The following is an 18443-nucleotide window of genomic DNA, read 5'->3' as shown; positions in this document are numbered from 1 at the left end:
AACGGGACCTGGTTCGATTTCCGGCTGGGTCAGAGACTTTCTCTGTCCGTGGACTCGGTGTTGTGTTGCTCTCATCATCATCACCGACACAAAAGCTGCCCAATATGGCGTCACCTGAAATAGCACGTACAACCCGGCGGCCGCACTTCCCAGATGAGGCCTGCTGGTCAACAAGGCTACACTATCTGCGGCGAGTTCAAAGACCTCGCTGTCAGTGGAGGCGCCCTCCCGAGCGAAGGAGAGGCTGTGGTATGCTGCAAGGCAAAATGCTGGGCATCGCAGAAGACTGTATATCAGTGGGGACCAGGAAGTACCATCGAGTAAGTCATAACTGGCCTTCTTCCTTCAGAACAACGGGATCACTTGCTCAGCGCTCAGTGAGAGAATACCTTTCCGTACAGGTGCCAAGTTATACTGCACGAGCCTTACAAGAATTGAAGTGCCTCAGTTCTTTCCAGGAGACCTTGCGTACTGACTGACTGTAGCTTTAACCGAGCCACTGCACGGAGGGGCGGGGCAGCGCCATGGCCGGACACCTGCTCCCCGTGGGGAGGGCGCCGACCGCAGCCGCCACGGGACGCAACATTTCCGCAGCGTCGCCGTCGGCGTCGCCGCAGAGGGTGTGCCGCAGCCTGCGCAGGAGGCGGCGCCGCTTCCAGACGAACTCCGCGACGGCGAGCGCCGCGGCGCCCATCAGTCCCGAGCCGAGCAGCAGGAAGGCCGAGTAGACGTCGGCCAGCCGCGCCGAGTTGAAGGCCGACTCGTCGTGACAGCGCGGCAGCGGCGGCAGCAGCGCCTCGCGCGCACGCGCCAGCGCGCCCGCCTCGCGCATGCGCAGCAGGCTACAACCGTGATGAAGGTGACGTGTGTGTTAGGAAAGCTTAAGCGACAAATTTTCATCTTTTCACCGTTGACGCATATTCAGGAAACTGGAGATTTCAGCATTCAAAAAATGGTTCAAATGTCTCTGAGCACTATGGGACTTAACTTCTGAGGTCATCAGTCCCCTAGAACTTAGAACTACTTAAACCTAACTAACCTAAGGACATCACAAACTTCCATGCCCGAGGCAGGATTCGAACCTGCGACCGTAGCGGTCGCGCAGTTCCAGACTGTACCGCCTAGAACCGCTCGGCCACCTCGGCCGGCAGATTTCAGCATTTCCAAGAAGACTAACAGCCTACTAATTTATGAAAAATTAACAGTATCCAAGCAAGTTCAGTAATTACAGTAAAGTGAGTGCAATCTCATTCTGTAGTTTCGATGTGGTAAAAGTATCTGGCCTCACTCACTATCCTGAGCTCAACCACTTCATTGATAAGAAAGGATAGTGCCTTGGGTTTTCTGACACACTAACAGGAAAGAATGAATAAACCTAACAGACAGGCAGCAGCATTATTTTTGTGCTTACTTTCACAGGTGCTGTAGTTATAAGCCTTCATATGTCAATTAATAAACCTTTTATGATTTTTTGCTTCGATTAAGTCAGATTGTCAAATACTCTTTTACAATTATCTTTTTTGAACAAGCAGATAACTACCTTATGTTACTGAGGAATAGGTGTGACTTTGTCCCACATAGGCTTCTCACGTTGCACTTCTGCTCATTAACATCTGGCAGAGTGGGACTGGCACACTGAACTACGAATAGAAGAAGGAAGAGAAGAAGCAAAAGAAGAATAACAGTACAACTTGAGAACATAATCGATAGATGTAGCATCAAAAACGTCGATCATTACCTCCGTTGTAACAGATATCGACATGCATTTTACAAGTCGATCGTCAGTGTTCAGTAAATGTAAATGTAAATGTCATGTGACTAGGGCCTCCCGTCAGGCAGACCGTTTGCCGGGTGCAAGTCTTTCGATTTGATGCCATCTCAGAGACTTGTGCATTGATGGGGATGAAATGATGATGATTAGGACAACAGAACACCCAGTCCCTGAGCGGAGAAAATCTCTGACCCAGCCAGGAACCATACCCGGGCCTTTAGGATTACCATTCTGTCGCGTTCACCACTAAGCTATCAGGGGCGGACGTGTTCGGTAATAGAGTGTGGGCCACAGAAGATGAAATCATAGAAAAGGGTGAAGAAGAAGAGGAGAAGAAGCAGTAAATTAATGAAGTAGAATAATGAGAAAAAGAAAGACCTTCTATCATAAGAATATCGTAAATGAATATAGAAAACGTTTCTCATCTACAATGTGTTGCAACAGGTCAATGAATACTAGGCCAGTGTTTGGTATACTCAACATGGCATATCGATAATGGGAAGAGAAAGAGGAAGAAATTGAATGGGAAGGGGGAAGAGAATGAAAAGGGGAAAGAGAGAAAGAGGCAAGGAAAAGGAGAAAAGGAAAAGGAGAGAAGGGGAAGGAGGAGGAAGAGGAGGAGAAAGGAGAAGGAGGAGGAGGAGGAGGAGGACAAGCAGGAGAAAGAGAATGAGAAGGAGAACAAAAAGGGTAAAGAGAGCAAGAATGAGAGAACGAGAACATGACGAGAAGTAGAGAACAAAAGGAAGGAGAGAACGAGAAGTAGGAGAGAAGGAGAAGAGGGAGAGAAGGAGAAAAAGGAGAGAATGAGAAGGGGAGAATGAGAATGAGGAGAAAAGGAGAGGATGGAAAGAAGGAGAGCAGGAGAAGAAGGAGAGAAGGAGAGAATGAGGAGAGAAGGGGAGAATGAGAACAAGGAGAGAAGGAGAGATGGAGAACTAGGAGGGAAGGAGAGAAAGAGAAGAAGCAAAGAAGGAGAGAATGAGAATGAGGAGAGAAGGGGACAATGAGAACATGGAGACAATGAGAACTAGGAGAGGAGAGAAAGAGGAGAAGGAGAGGAGAGGAAGGAGAGAAGGAGAAGAAAGAGAGAAGGAGAGAATGAGGAGAGAAGGGGAGAATGAGAACAAATGGAGAAGGAGAGAAGGAGAAGAAGGAGTGAAGGGGAGGAGAAAAGAAAAAGGAAAGGAGAGAAGAAAAGGAAAAGGAGAGGAGAGGAGAAAAGGAAATGGAGAGAAGGAAAGGGGGAAAAGGAGACAGAGAGAAACCAAAGAGCTGAGAAGGGAAGAAGAAGGAGGAGAAGGAAAACGAGAACAAGAAGGACAAATCAAGAGGAAAGGTGAAGGAGCAAAAAAGAAGAAGAAAAGGAGGAGAAAAGAAGAAGGTGGAGTTGGAAAATGGAGCAGGAGAAGTAGGAGGAGAGAGAGAATGAATGCCTATGTGTGGCTAGTGGAAGAGGAAGAAGCACTTTACTGTGAACTAATAACAAAAAAGCCCATCGTTTCTACTATATATCTAAAGAATGAAGGACGCCACTCATAGTGATTCCAACGTTCAACAGAATGGATGTAAAAGAGAAATATGGTAGGAAGGAGAAATATGTGAAGCTTTATGGATATTTAAGACGGGACTGACAACAGAAATGTCGACCACATTTGCTTTGGGGACGAAGAATGTTCACAACGATGGCCGACACCCGTGAACTCAGTACATAGAATGGTACGAGAGGGGGAAAGGAGACAGAGAGAAACTGAAGAGCAGACAAGGGGAGAAGAAGGAGGAGAAGGAAAATAGGAACAAGAAGGAGAAATCAAGAGGAGCAAGAAAGAAGAAGAAAAGGAGGAGAAAAGAAGAAGGTGGCGTGGGAAAATGGAGCAGGAGAAGTAGGAGGAGAGGGAGAATGAAAGCCTGTGCATGGCTAGTGGAAGAAGAAGAAACACTTTACAGTAAACTAATACCAAAAAAGCCCATCGTTTCAACTATATACACTCCTGGAAATTGAAATAAGAACACCGTGAATTCATTGTCCCAGGAAGGGGAAATTTTATTGACACATTCCTGGGGTCAGATACATCACATGATCACACTGACAGAACCACAGGCACATAGACACAGGCAACAGAGCATGCACAATGTCGGCACTAGTACAGTGTATATCCACCTTTCGCAGCAATGCAGGCTGCTATTCTCCCATGGAGACGATCGTAGAGATGCTGGATGTAGTCCTGTGGAACGGCTTGCCATGCCATTTCCACCTGGCGCCTCAGTTGGACTAGCGTTCGTGCTGGACGTGCAGACCGCGTGAGACGATGCTTCATCCAGTCCCAAACATGCTCAATGGGGGACAGATCTGGAGATCTTGCTGGCCAGGGTAGTTGACTTACACCTTCTAGAGCACGTTGGGTGGCACGGGATACATGAGGACGTGTATTGTCCTGTTGGAACAGCAAGTTCCCTCGCCGGTCTAGGAATGGTAGAACGATGGGTTCGATGACGGTTTGGATGTACCGTGCACTATTCAGTGTCCCCTCGACGATCACCAGTGGTGTACGGCCAGTGTAGGAGATCGCTCCCCACACCATGATGCCGGGTGTTGGCCCTGTGTGCCTCGGTCGTATGCAGTCCTGATTGTGGCGCTCACTTGCACGGCGCCAAACACGCATACGACCATCATTGGCACCAAGGCAGAAGCGACTCTCATCGCTGAAGACGACACGTCTCCATTCGTCCCTCCATTCACGCCTGTCGCGACACCACTGGAGGCGGGCTGCACGATGTTGGGGCGTGAGGGGAAGACGGCCTAACGGTGTGCGGGACCGTAGCCCAGCTTCATGGAGACGGTTGCGAATGGTCCTCGCCGATACCCCAGGAGCAACAGTGTCCCTAATTTGCTGGGAAGTGGCGGTGCGGTCCCCTACGGCACTGCGTAGGATCCTACGGTCTTGGCGTGCATCCGTGGGTCGCTGCGGTCCGGTCCCAGGTCGACGGGCACGTGCACCTTCCGCCGACCACTGGCGACAACATCGATGTACTGTGGAGACCTCACGCCCCACGTGTTGAGCAATTCGGCGGTACGTCCACCCGGCCCCCCGCATGCCCACTATACGCCCTCGCTCAAAGTCCGTCAACTGCACATACGGTTCACGTCCACGCTGTCGCGGCATGCTACCAGTGTTAAAGACTGCGATGGAGCTCCGTATGCCACGGCAAACTGGCTGACACTGACGGCGGCGGTGCACAAATGCTGCGCAGCTAGCGCCATTCGACGGCCAACACCGCGGTTCCTGGTGTGTCCGCTGTGCCGTGCGTGTGATCATTGCTTGTACAGCCCTCTCGCAGTGTCAGGAGCAAGTATGGTGGGTCTGACACACCGGTGTCAATGTGTTCTTTTTTCCATTTCCAGGAGTGTATATGATAAATGAAGGACACCATCCGTAGTGATACCAGCGTTCTGCAGAATGGACATAAAAGAGAAAAATAGTAGGAAGGAGAAAGACGTGAGGCTTTGTGGATATTGAAGACTGGACTGACAACACAAATGTCGACCACATATGCTTTGGCGATGAAGAATGTTGACGACGATGGGCGACATGCGTGAGCTCAGCACGTAGCATGGAACGGCGCCGGCGCCGGCGGCGGCGAGTACGTGCCTGAGGTTGAGCAGGCGGCGGAAGGGCGAGGTGCGGCTCATGGGCAGCGCGACGGAGGAGCGTGTGGCCTCGACGGGCAGCTCTCGCACGTCGCAGCGGCGCTGCAGCTCCACGGTGAAGGCGAGCGCGCGCCGGGCCAGCCGCGAGCTCACGAAGAAGGCGTAGCCGCCGCGCACGGCGCGCCGCAGGCCCTCCGCCGCGTCGTGCACGCCCGTGTTGCCCACCAGCCCGCGCAGGTACAGCCGCCGCAGGTGCGAGTCGTTCGCCGTCTGCGGCACACCATCTCGTCACGCCTCTCAAACTGCGGGCCGCGATGCGCCGAGCAACTGCTGGAGGGCACTCTGTCCCACTGGTACACAGGACGGCCATCTCGGACCATCTGAGCAGCCACTGGGACGTGCTAGCTCCTTATGGATGACACAACACTGGCGCAATATTCTGCAGTAGTTATTACGTATTTCGCAAATCCGTTTCCGGCTGTTACGCCATCATCAGATACGGAGACAAATATGAGTGGCTGTGAAATTTTTGAAGGACAATTTACAGCACGGCCCGGATGGGATTATGAGTAGTATTTCCAGTTAGAAGTGGCCAGTAAGGGAACTGTGTTTGCTCATTCAGTAATAAGCTTGGGCTGATGGATATATGTTTATAATTTCCATTCTTTCAAATCAGTTCATTTTCCTATCTTTATGTATGCGATGTAATGCTTCAAGTTGCACCTCGTTACTATGGCGTTCTTTAATCAGGTGGTACGCAAAAGTAGAAGCTCCTTTCCTTAAGTTTCCAGCTTCCGTGCTATCGATTCAAGAGGATGCACTTTTGCCTGCCAGTCTGAGCAGTTTAAAATTTGCCACAAAAAATGATTCAAATGGCTCTGAGCACTATCGGACCTAACTTCTGATGTCATTAGTCGCCTAGAACTTAGAACTAATTAAACCTAACTAGCCTAAGGACATCACACACATCCATGACCGAGGCAGGATTCGAACCTGCCACCGTAGTGGTCGCTCGGCTCCAGACTGGAGCGCCTAGAACCGCACGGCCACTCCGGTTGGCTCTTTTTTTTTTTATTCCTAAATTTAACATTAATATTTTTCATCTCTCGGAACGGAAATACTCGAGTGATGAAGTAGCTTAAAATCTTTGACTCAATAAAATTTCGCTGCACCACATGATTATGTTTGAACTCCATGGTTGTATAACAGGCGAAAACCTGGGCCGCGCGGGGTAGCCGCGCGGCCAGTGGCGCCTTGGCACGGTTCCCGCGGCTTCCCTTCTTCGGAGGTTCGAGTCCTCCCTCAGGCATGGGCCTGTGTGTTGTCCTTAGCGTAAGTTAGTTTAAGTTGGATTAAGTAGTGTGTAGGCCTAGGGACCGATGACCTCAGCAGTTTGCTCTCGTAGGAACTTACCACCACCACCACCGAAAACCAGTTTGTGAAATATGATGATGATAAGGACAATATAACACCCAGTCCCTGAGCGGAGAAAATCTCCGACCCTCCCGGGAATCGAACCCGGGCCGGTAGGCATGACATTCCGTCGCGCTGAGCACCCAGCTACCAGGGGCGGACATATACAGGGTGAGTCACCTAACATTACCGCTGGATATATTTCATAAACCACATCAAATTCTGACGAATCTATTCCACAGGCCGAACGTTAGGAGAGGGGCTAGTGTAATTGGTTAATACAAACCATAAAAAAATGCACGGAAGTATGTTTTTTAACCCAAACCAACGTTTTTTTAAATGGAACCCCGTTAGTTTTGTTAGCACATCTGAACATATAAACAAATACGTAATCAGTGCCGTTTGTTGCATTGTAAAATGTTAATTACATCCGGAGATATTGTAACCTAAAGTTGACGCTTCAGTACCACTCCTCCGCTGTTCGATCGTGTGTATCGGAGAGCACCGAATTACGTAGGGATCCAAAGGGAACGGTGATGGACCTTAGGTACAGAAGAGACTGGAACAGCACATTACGTCCACATGCTAACACCTTTTTATTGGTCTTTTTCACTGACGCACATGTACATTACCATGAGAGATGAGGTACACGTACACACGTGGTTTCCGTTTTCAATTACGGAGTGGAATAGAGTGTGTCCCGACATGTCAGGCCAATAGATGTTCAATGTGGTGGCCATCATTTGCTGCACACAATTGCAGTCTCTGGCGTAATGAATGTCGTACACGCCGCAGTACATCTGGTGTTATGTCGCCGCAGGCTGCCACACTACGTTGTTTCATATCCTCTGTGGTTGTAGGCGCATCACGGTACACATTCTCCTTTAACGTACCCCACAGAAAGAAGTCCAGAGGTGTAAGATCAGGAGAACGGGCTGGTCAATTTATGCGTCCTCCACGTCCTATGAAACGCCCGTCAACATCTTGTCAAGGGTCAGCCTAGTGTTAATTGCGGAATGTGCAGGTGCACCATCATGCTGATACCACATACATCGACGCGTTTCCAGTGGGACATTTTCGAGCAACGTTGGCACATCATTCTGTGGAAACGCGATGTATGTTGCAGCTGTTTGGGCCCCTCCAATGAAGTGAGGACCAATGAGGTGGTCGCCAATGATTCCGCACCATACATTTACAGTCCACGGTCGCTGTCGCTCTACCTGTCTGAGCCAGCGAGGATTGTCCACGGACCAGTAATGCATGTTCCGTAGATTCACTGCCCCGTGGTTTGTGAAACCCGCTTCATCGGTAAACAGGTAGAACTGCAACGCATTCTCTGTTAATGCCCATTGACAGAATTGCACTCGTTGATTGAAGTCATCACCATGTAGTTGCTGATGTAGCGACACATGAAACGGGTGAAAGCAGTGACGATGCAGTATGCGCATGACACTACTTTGACTCAGTCCACCGGCTCTCGCAATGTCCCGTGTACTCATGTGTGGGTTCATGGCAACAGCAGCTAACACACCAACTGCACCCGCTTCTCCTGTGACGGGCCTGTTACGGACCCGTTTGCGTGCTACGGCCATACCTGTTGCATACAGTTGGCGGTAGATGTTTTGCAATGTGCGGCACGTTGGATGCTCTCTGTCCAGGTACCGTTCTGCATACACCCTGCAGGCTTCAGCTGCATTTCGTCGACACTCGCCATAGATGAGTATCATCTCCGCCTTTTCAGAGTTCGAATACACCATGGTCACACTTCCTACAACACTACACTATCACAGACGTCTGGTAACACGGTGTACTACAGTTGGTCTCCGTGCGGAGACGAATGCAGAATAACAACAGCAGCAAGCGCTACATGCGGACGCTGCGACAGCTAGACCAAACCACAACAGTGCGCTACAGCCACACTCGTAAACACGGTCGTCATCGTAAACATGTCCCTGCAGATGCTGCTCGCCGACCGTGGCCCGTGTTTGTTACAACACGCAACTGAACGTCGGAGATTTCAAGTGTCAACTTCAGGCTACAATATCTCCGGATGTAATTAATATTTTACAATGCAACAAGCGGCACTGATTACGTATTTGTTTATATGTTCAGATGTGCTAACAAAACTAACGTGGTTCCATTTAAAAAAACGTAGGTTTCTGTTAAAAAACATACTTCTGTGCATTTTTGTATGGTTTGTATTAAACAATTACACTAGCTCCTCTCCTCACGTTCGGTCTGTGGAATCGGTTCGTCAGTATTTGATGTGGTTTACGAAATATATCCAGCGGTAACGTTAGGTGACTCACCCTGTATATTCCAATTAACTACGTCTAATTCTCATTTTTGTGAAAAATACACGGCCGCTTCTTTGTAATTGCGTACTGTACATTCAATCTATTTTCCTTCTAAACATAAGTTCTTAATTACTGACCTTTTGTAAAAGATTATTAATAAACATTATTTACATTTTTTTAAAATTGCAAATTAATTTTTTTACGTATATGTGTTTCACACTATACGGAATTGCTCGGTGACATGCACCATTGTTTAAAATTTCGCTTTGGCCGGGGATCAAACACAAGTCACTTGCAGGGGAACACTCTACCAGAGTGCCACAATGCCTTTCGGCGAACTGGCATAAATTTAGGGTATTACGGACGCTCGGAAAACTTTAAATTCCATTATCTCTAGAATTTTTGAGAGTTGCATCGAACTGCTTTGGAAATTGATATTTGAGTTCTTTGAACTTCAGGCATCATAAACATTAAAAAATATCAAAACCACGTTTGCCGTTGTGGTCTGCTTGTGAGTGGTTTTGTGGCCTAGGGTTCACCACCCGAGACTCATACACTCAGAAGAGTGTTCCTGGTGTTCTCTACCAGCGCTGTGAGCGTGCAACGTCACAGATACGCCCTGTGGGTGGACTCACCCTGAGGAACATCTCGCCCTGTCCGGCCAGCGTGTAGCCGAACTGGAAGTCGCTCTGCAGCAGGTCGTCTAGGCCGCGGATGGAGGCCACCCTGACGGACAGCACGGACGTGATGAAGGCGGCGTACGCGTTGTACATGACCAGCGCGAACACCAGCCCGAACATCAGCACCAGGCTGCCGGACGCCGTCCGCGGGTTCCACGTGCTGCCTGCATCACAACAGTTCGACCACTCAGAGAGGCTCGCCGCACCATTAGGTTTCAGACCAACACAGCTTCGGCACTCCCAAACAGATAGGACACGGCCTGACGTTTGTGGGCGAATAGACGTGATGGCCAGATGTGTAGAGACCGGAGCCAAACTCAACGACCTATCGACTAACTACCTCCTTGTTGACGCGTTCGCTTACAGATCACCCTCTCACTTACCTTCCAAGCAATCTGCACAAACATTACGCACCTTTCGCCCCCGATACGCTGCTTAAACATCATGCAAGTTGATCTACGGTCTTGTGGAATGGTCTAGCGTAGAGATACAGCTGAAGTCGTACTGAGGTGGTGAATTGCTACTTTATAAATGAATAAAAATTAGCCCCAATTTTAATTAACGCCTGTAAATATTCTAAATAATTTTACATATATAAATAAATTTGTATATTAACTGAAAGAAACGATGTAATAATGAGATGATGTATTTTTAATTATTCACGAATTATTTTGTAAAAAATGACTCTCTGAGCTAAAATATATAAAGAAAACATTGTGAAACAAAACGTAGTAACTACCTTCATTTATCTAGCGATATAAGAAAGCGGAACGCGACTATCTCTCTCTGTTTTGTGCTCCGCTATCGAGATGAGTTGTGTGTCACTTGTACCCTTTTCTTGAATATTTACGTCAATTTGATGTTAAGTAGCCGTGTTTCATTTGGCGATCCCTTTCCTTGCTATTCACGTTATACACTGAAGATCCAAAGAAACAGGTACACCTGCCTGATATCGAGTAGGGCCCCCGCGAGCACGCAGAAGTGCCGCAAAACGACTTAGCATCGACCCGACCTAATCTCTGAAGTAGTTCTGGAGGGGGAAAAAATGGTTCAAATGGCTCTGAGCACTATGGGACTTAACATCTGAGTCATCAGTCCCCTAGAACGTAGAACTACTTAAACCTAACTAACCTAAAGACATCACACACATCCATGCCCGAGGCAGGATTCGAACCTGCAACCGTAGCAGTCGCGCGGTTCCAGATTGAAGCGCCTAGAACCGCTCGGCCACACCGGCCGGCTTGCTGGAGGCGACTGACACCATAAATCATGCAGGGCTGTCCTTAAATCCTTAAGAGTACATGAGGATAGAGATCTCTTCTGAATAGCATATTGCAAGGCAACCGAGATATGCTCAATAATGTTCATGTCTGGGGAGTTTGGTGGCCAGCGGATGTGTTTGAACTCAGAAGAGTGTTCCTGGATCCACTCTGTAGTAATTCTGACCGTGTGAGGTGTCGCATTGTCCTGCTGGAACTGAACAAACCTGTCGGAATGCACAGTGGACATGAATGGATGCAGGTGATCAGACAGGTTGCTTACGTACGTGTCACCTGTCAGAGTCCTATCTAGACGTATCAGGGGTCCCGCATCACTCCAACTGCACACGCCCTGCGCCATTACGCAGTCTCTACCAGCTTCGACAGTCCCCTGCTGATGCAGAGTCCGTGGATTCATGAAGTTGTCTCCGTAAGGGTACACGTCTATCCGGTCGATACAGTTTCAAAAGTAGACTCGGTCCGGCCGGGCAATATGTTGACTGTCATCATCAGTCCAATGTCAGTGTTGACGGGCCCAGGCGAGGCGTAAAACTTTTTGTCGTGTTCTCTTCAAGGGTACACGAGTGGGCCTTCTGCTCCAAAAGCCCATATCTATAATGTTTCGTTGAAAGGCTCATGCGGCTGATACTTGTTGATGGAGCTGCATTCAAGTCTGCAGCAATTTGCAGTTCTGTCACGTTGAACGATTCTCTTCAGTCGTGTTGGTCCCGTTCTTGCAGGATTTTTCCGGCCGCAGCCTTGTCGGAGATTTGATGTTTTACCGGATTCCTGATATTCAACGGTATACTCGTGAAATGGTCGAACGGCAAAATCCCCACTTCATCGCTACCTCGGAGATGCTATATCCCATCGCCCATGCGCCGATTATAACACCACGTTCAAACTCACTTAAATCTTGATAATCTGCCGATGTAGCAGCAGTAACCGATCTAACAACTGCGCCAGACACCTGTTGTCCTATACAGGCGATGTCGACCGCATCGTCGTATTCTGCCTGTTTACATATCTCTATATTTAAATACGCATGCCTATATAAACTTCTTTGGCGCTTCGTTGTGTGTGATTTTTTTTCCTTAGTCCAGTTTCAGGGTGCATCGAAGAGACGATCCTGGCACATTGTTTGTTTGCCACGAGGAACACTGTTAGCGTTCATTCGCCGTGTAATCCATGAGATTATAATTCATATGTCCCTGAGATCACTTGTGCCGACCTTTTTTTCCTAAATTCTGGGCAATGTTATTACGCGAACGGCCTAATATTCAGATCGGTCTTTGGCCTCCAAACAATGTCGTATACCAACGCACTCTCCAGTCTGATGTACTGACGATGCTGGAAGGCGGAGTTCAGCTTAATTAGAAAAGAGATTAAAATTTTTTTGCCATGTTTCATCATTTCTGTAGCATTGCCTCCAGCAAAACAAAAAAGATTCATGTAGTGTTCTCAGCCAAAAGTTGCCTATTATGCAATGCTTTCTTAAAAGTCATGTTTACTAGCAGTGATAAAACCTATTAAAAATCAATTTTAATCAATTAATTCATATCTCATCCGTTTTCATTATTTTTTATTGAGAAACGCTACAGTGGACTGCTGTTCAAGTCTTCTTGAGGCCATCCAGATTTAGATTTTCCGTGCTTACTCTGACACAATTAAGGCATAAGCTGGGACGGGTTATTTGAAAACGACTTGGAAAATTTGCTTTCCTATTCTTACCCAAAGAAAGCAGGTGTTGACAGATGTGAAAATTACCGAACTATCAGTTTAATAAGCCACGGCTGCAAAATACTAAAACGAATTCTATACAGACGAACTGGTAGTAGCCGACCTCGGGGAAGATCAATTTAGATTCCGTAGATATGTTGGAACACATGAGGCAATACTAGCCCTACGACTTATCTTATAAAATAGATTAAGGAAAGGCAAACCTACGTTTCTAGCATTTGTAGACTTAGAGAAAGATTTTGACAATGTTGACTGGAATACTCTCTCTCAAATTCTGAAGGTGGCAGCGGTAAAATACAAGGAGCGAAAGGCTATTTATAATTTGTACAGAAACCAGATGGCAGTTATAAGAGTCGAGGTACAGGAAAGGGAAGCAGTGGTTGGAAAGGGAGTGAGACAGGGTTGTAGCCTATCCCCGATGTTATTCAATCTGTATATTGAGCAAGCAGTAAAGGAAACAAAAGAAAAATTGGGAGTGGGTATTAAAACCCACGGAGAAGAAATAAAAGCTTTGAGGTTCGCCGGTGACATTGTAATTCTGTCAGAGACAGCAAATAATCTGGAAGAGCAGTTGAACGGAATGGACGGTGTCTTCAAAAGAGGTTATAAGATGAACATCAACAAAAACAAAACGAGGATAATGGAGTATAGTCGAATGAAGTCGGGTATGCTGAGGGAATTAGATGAGGAAATGAGACACTTAAAGTGGTAAATGAGTTTTGCTATTTGGGGAGCAAAATAACTGATGATGATCGAAGTAGAGAGGATATCAAATGTAGACTGACAATGGCAAGGAAAGCGTTTCTGAAGAAGAGAAATTTGTTAACATCGATTATAGATTTAGGAAGTCGTTTCTGAAAGTATTCGTATGGAGTGTAGCCATGTATGGAAGTGAAACGTGGACGATAAATAGTTTGGACAAGAAGAGAATAGAAGCTTTCGAAATGTGGGGCTACAGAAGAATGCTGAAGATTACATGGGTAGATCAAAATTCAAATGTGTGTGAAATCTTATGGGACTTAACTGCTAAGGCCATCAGTCCCTAAGCTTACACACTACTTAACCTAAATTATCCTACGGACAAACACACACAGCCATTCCCTGGGTAGATCACATAACTAATGAGGAGGTATTGAATAGAATTGGAGAGAAGAGAAATTTGTGGCACAACGTGACTGGGAGAAGAGATCGGTTGGTGGGGCATTTTCTGAGGCATCGAGGGATCACGAATTTAGTATTGGAGGTTAGCGTGGAGGATAAAAATCGTAGAGGGAGACCAAGAGATGAATACACTAAACAGATTCAGAAGGATGTAGGTTGCAGTAGGTACTGGGAGATGAAGAAGCTTGCACAGGATAGAGTAGCATGAAGAGCTGCATCAAACCAGTCTCCGAACTGAAGACTACAACAACAACATTCTTACCCAATACGAGCTTATGTTCCGTTCGTTTGTTCGGGACATGAAACCCTAATCTTCCTTTATACGTTAGCACATAGGCTTTTTACTACAGTGGATAGAGTTGAGGTGTAGGGGAAAGAAGGACTGCGAGCAAAGGTAGGAGACATTGCAAGCGTACCACGTGCAGCCGGGAGAAGTTTTTTTGCACGTGCGCTGGTAGACGTTTGGCATTGCCATGTAGAGTTTGTTCACGACATATGACATCCTGACAGATTTTTCAGGAGGGTGCGTGCAGCACAGGAAGCAATCTCTGCCCACTGACACCCAACACATGGACAGCCGCGGGGAGAGTTGCGCTGGGAGGGGGACAACTTGTGCTTCCCTGACGGAATGCTGGCACTACACATGTGCTTACTGGTTTGGCACGCCACGGCATGACAATGCCATAACTGCTACTGTGAACAGCGGACAATTTCAAAGGCGCTTTGGAGGCCATTCTGGTGCTAAACTTACATCCCTTTGGTTGTAACACATCTTCCTCTCAGTAGGTCACGGAAATAATGTCTCATCTAAACATCTAACCGGACAGCAATTTTTATGAAAAAATACCAATCAGTCATTGTTTACCGATATCTTGCCTACTACAAGAAATTCGCTGTAACTGTTTATTCACAACAAAATGCACTTTATTACGTTAGCATGAGTGCCAATTGCACAATTTCACTGTCTAGTGCTCCAAATTTTCGAGGTAATATCCATTTAGCATCACATGATTTTTTTCCATTATCTGGTACACTACTTTTTTACCACAAGGTGCTGTGTGTAGAATCCAGGTGCATCCTCTGTGGTGTCCACACCAACATCTCAGCTAATTTGCTGCACTATGAAACTAAATGTTTTGAGCATAATGTCGACAAGTACTTTCAAAAATATCAGCTACTGGTAAAAAAAGGTAAATTCAGTGATATATACCGTCTGCTATGACTGAAGGTCGCTAATATGAAACTTCTAAACATATCTGTATACCTGAGAAGATAATGTAGGTTCCTTTCCCGGATTTATTCGTGCAATTAAACGGCACTTAACTCTTCATCAATTTTCTTCACGTACACTGGAATGTGTAGACAGTACGCTTAAGACTAAAAAATACTGTATGTATGCAGCAACAAACAGGTAATGTTCCATTTAAGTCCTTACAACTCACAACACACTTCATCTTACCAGACTCGTACCATCACAATGGCGTCGAGCCGTGTGAATCCACTTATCAGTATGATGTGTACTCTGTCTGGCCTGATGCATGCACTGATTGTGTTCCGGAGTAACACCAAGCGCCGGCGTGTCGGCCGGGAACGTAACAGCCGAGATGGCTGTGAGACGATGTCAGCCAATAGAACCCTGACTAGTACCGCATCACGACAAGAGAGAATATAAACGCCGCTCCAGATAGCCTCGGCCAAACAAGAGTTGCACTATAAGACGAACCGTCATCCTAACTCTTTAGTCCTGACTTGTGATCTATACTGATTACTTGCATGGACATTGTACTCTACTGGCCATCAAAATTGCTACACCAAGAAGAAGTGCAGATGATAAACGGGTATTCATTGGACAGATATATTATACTAGAACTGACATGTGATTACATTTTCACGCAATTTGGGTACATAGATCCTGAGAAATAAGTACCCAGAACACCCAACTCTAGCCGTAATAACTGCCTTGATACGCCTGGGCATTGAGTTAAACACAGCTTGGATGGCGTGTACAGGTACGGGTGCCCATGCAGCTTCAACACGATACCACAGTTCATCAAGAGTAGTGACTCGCGTATTGCGACGAGCCAGTTGCTCGGCCACCATTGACCAGACGTTTACAATTGGTGAGAGATCTGGAGAATGTGCTGGCCAGGGCAGCAGTCGAACATTTTCCGTATCCACATAGGCCTGTACAGGACCTGCAGCATGCGGTCGTGAATTATCCTGCTGTAATGTAGGGTTTCGCAGGGATCGAATGAAGAGCAGAGCCACGGGTCGTAACACTTCTGAAATGTAACGTCCACTGTTCAAAGTTTCGTCAGAGCGAACAAGAGGTGACCGAGACGTGTAACCAATGGCACCCCCTACCGTCACGCCGGGTGATACGCCAGTATGGCGACGACTAATACACGCTTCCACTGTGCGTTCACCACGATGTCACCAAACACGGATGCGATCATCACGATGCTGTAAACAGAACCTGGATTCATCCGAAAAAATGACGTTTAGCCATTCGTGCACCCAGGTTCGTCGTTGAGTACACCATCGCAGGCGCTCCTGTCTGTGATGCAGCGTCAAGGGTAACCGCAGCCATGGTCTCCGAGCTGATAGTCCATGCTGCTGCAAACGTCGTCGAACTGTTCGTGTAGATGGTTGTTGTCTTGCAAACGTCCCCATCTGTTGACTCAGGGATCGAGACGTGGCTGCACGATCCGTTACAGCCGTGCGGATAAGATGCCTGTTATCTCGACTGCTAGTGATACGAGGCCGTTAGTATCCAGCACGGCGTTCCGTATTACCCTCCTGAACCCACCGATTCCATATTCTGCTAACAGTCATTGGATCTCGACCAACGCGAGCAGCAATGTCGCGATAATAAGATAAACCACAATCGTGATAGGCTACAATCCGACCTTTATCAAAGTCGGAAACCTGATGGTACGCATTTCTCCCCCTTACACGAGGCATCACAAGAACGTTTCATCAGGCAACGCCAGTCAACTGCTGTTTGTGTATGAGAAATCGGTTGGAAACTTTCCTGATGTCACCACGTTGTAGGTGTCGCCACCGGCGCCAACCTTGTGTGAATGCTTTGAAAAGCTAATCATTTGCATATCATAGCATCTTCTTCCTGTCGGTTAAATTTCGCGTCTGTAACACGTCATCTTCGTGGTGTAGCTATTTTGATGGCCAGTAGCGTATATATCGAAGGACACTGATTATTTCCATCTCGCCAATTGCTTGGGACCCATCATTGTTAAGCAGACAGAGTCAAGTATTGTCACTGTAATTTATTGTAATGACCTCTATTAATAAGTTTTGTTGAATGTTGTTTAGCTATCCGATAAAGCAGCTTCCTAGGCACCCTATTTTAGACGAGTGGGCTGGATCCCACATATTGGGTTGGGAATGGTGTCGTAAAGCCGTTGTTTCACCTCCTGAGGCATGGTGGCCGACAACTGTTGTAACTGGTGCTTGATATTCTGCATACTATCGCTGGGGCGGAGTTGACATTCGGTCTGGTCTGATACATGTTCCAATGGAGACAGGTCTTGCTGGCCACGGGAGTATCTAACCAGCTCACAGACTGTTGTGTCGGTAGCTGGGCCGACACCGCGAAGTTGAGATGGCTGAAAATGAACTCTAGACTAACGCTGTAGCCGATAGGGCACGCACGGCTAAAGCAGACGGGCGTGAAGTCTGGAACATGAGAACTTGTAAATGAATAAGAAGAAAGTATGTAGATGCTTATTACTTATCTTTTTATTAGTCCTTGGAATACATCTCTCTTGAATACTCGTAAGCTATAGGCACTGATACAAATGGCGCCTTGCTAGTTGTAGCCATTAACTTAGCTGATGGCTATTCTGTCTCTCGGCTAATGAGAGAGAAAGGCTTCGTACAACTGGTCGGTAGCTAGGTTCTCATACATCTGGTCGGTAGCTAGGTTCTCGTACAACTGGGCGGTAGCTAGGTTCTCGTACAACTGGGCGGTAGCTAGGTTCTCATACAACTGGGCGGTAGCTAGGTTCTCGTACAACTGGGGCGAGTGCTCTCTCGTATCCCGAGACCTGCCTTGGTGGTGGCGCTAGGTCTGCGATTACACAGTGGCGACACGCGGGTCCGACATGTACTAAATGGACCGCGGCCGATTTAAGCTACCACCTAGCAAGTGTGGTGTCTGGCGGTGACACCACACAGACAGTTCGTGGAGACTTGTGCAAAGCGTGGACGGGTGTTGTCCTTTTGAAAAAAGACACCATGATACTCTCCCATCAGAGGCTACATATGAGAATGCAAGATGTCCGTACGTGCAACTACACCGTCAGAGCTTCAACACTCAACAGCAGCCGCGACTTGAAGTCATATACGATGGTTCCTCACACTGTAACGCCAAGAGTAACACAGCTGTCCCTCTCCAAAACAATAGTGGAGACGGACTCCTCCCCAGGTCGCCACCACACTGGTAGCGATACG

The 18443-nt window shown here is 47.4% G+C and overlaps 1 protein-coding gene across 1 annotated transcript in view; it reads right to left on the bottom strand.

Moving 5' to 3' along the window:
- Positions 1-487: 487 nt before the first annotated feature.
- LOC124775237 (glutamate receptor ionotropic, delta-1-like) overlaps positions 488-18443 on the bottom strand; it is a 121930-nt gene continuing 103974 nt past the window's right edge. The window contains exons 10-12 of the mRNA XM_047250075.1: positions 9766-9974; positions 5422-5690; positions 488-842 (exon numbers count right to left, since the gene is read on the bottom strand). Of these exons, the coding sequence (XP_047106031.1) occupies positions 488-842; positions 5422-5690; positions 9766-9974 (833 nt within the window). The remainder of the gene's footprint in view (positions 843-5421; positions 5691-9765; positions 9975-18443) is intronic.

Source organism: Schistocerca piceifrons, chromosome 2 (assembly GCF_021461385.2).
Source record: "Schistocerca piceifrons isolate TAMUIC-IGC-003096 chromosome 2, iqSchPice1.1, whole genome shotgun sequence".
Classification (NCBI taxonomy): domain Eukaryota; kingdom Metazoa; phylum Arthropoda; class Insecta; order Orthoptera; family Acrididae; genus Schistocerca; species Schistocerca piceifrons.
This window is presented reverse-complemented; position numbering and strand designations above follow the sequence as displayed.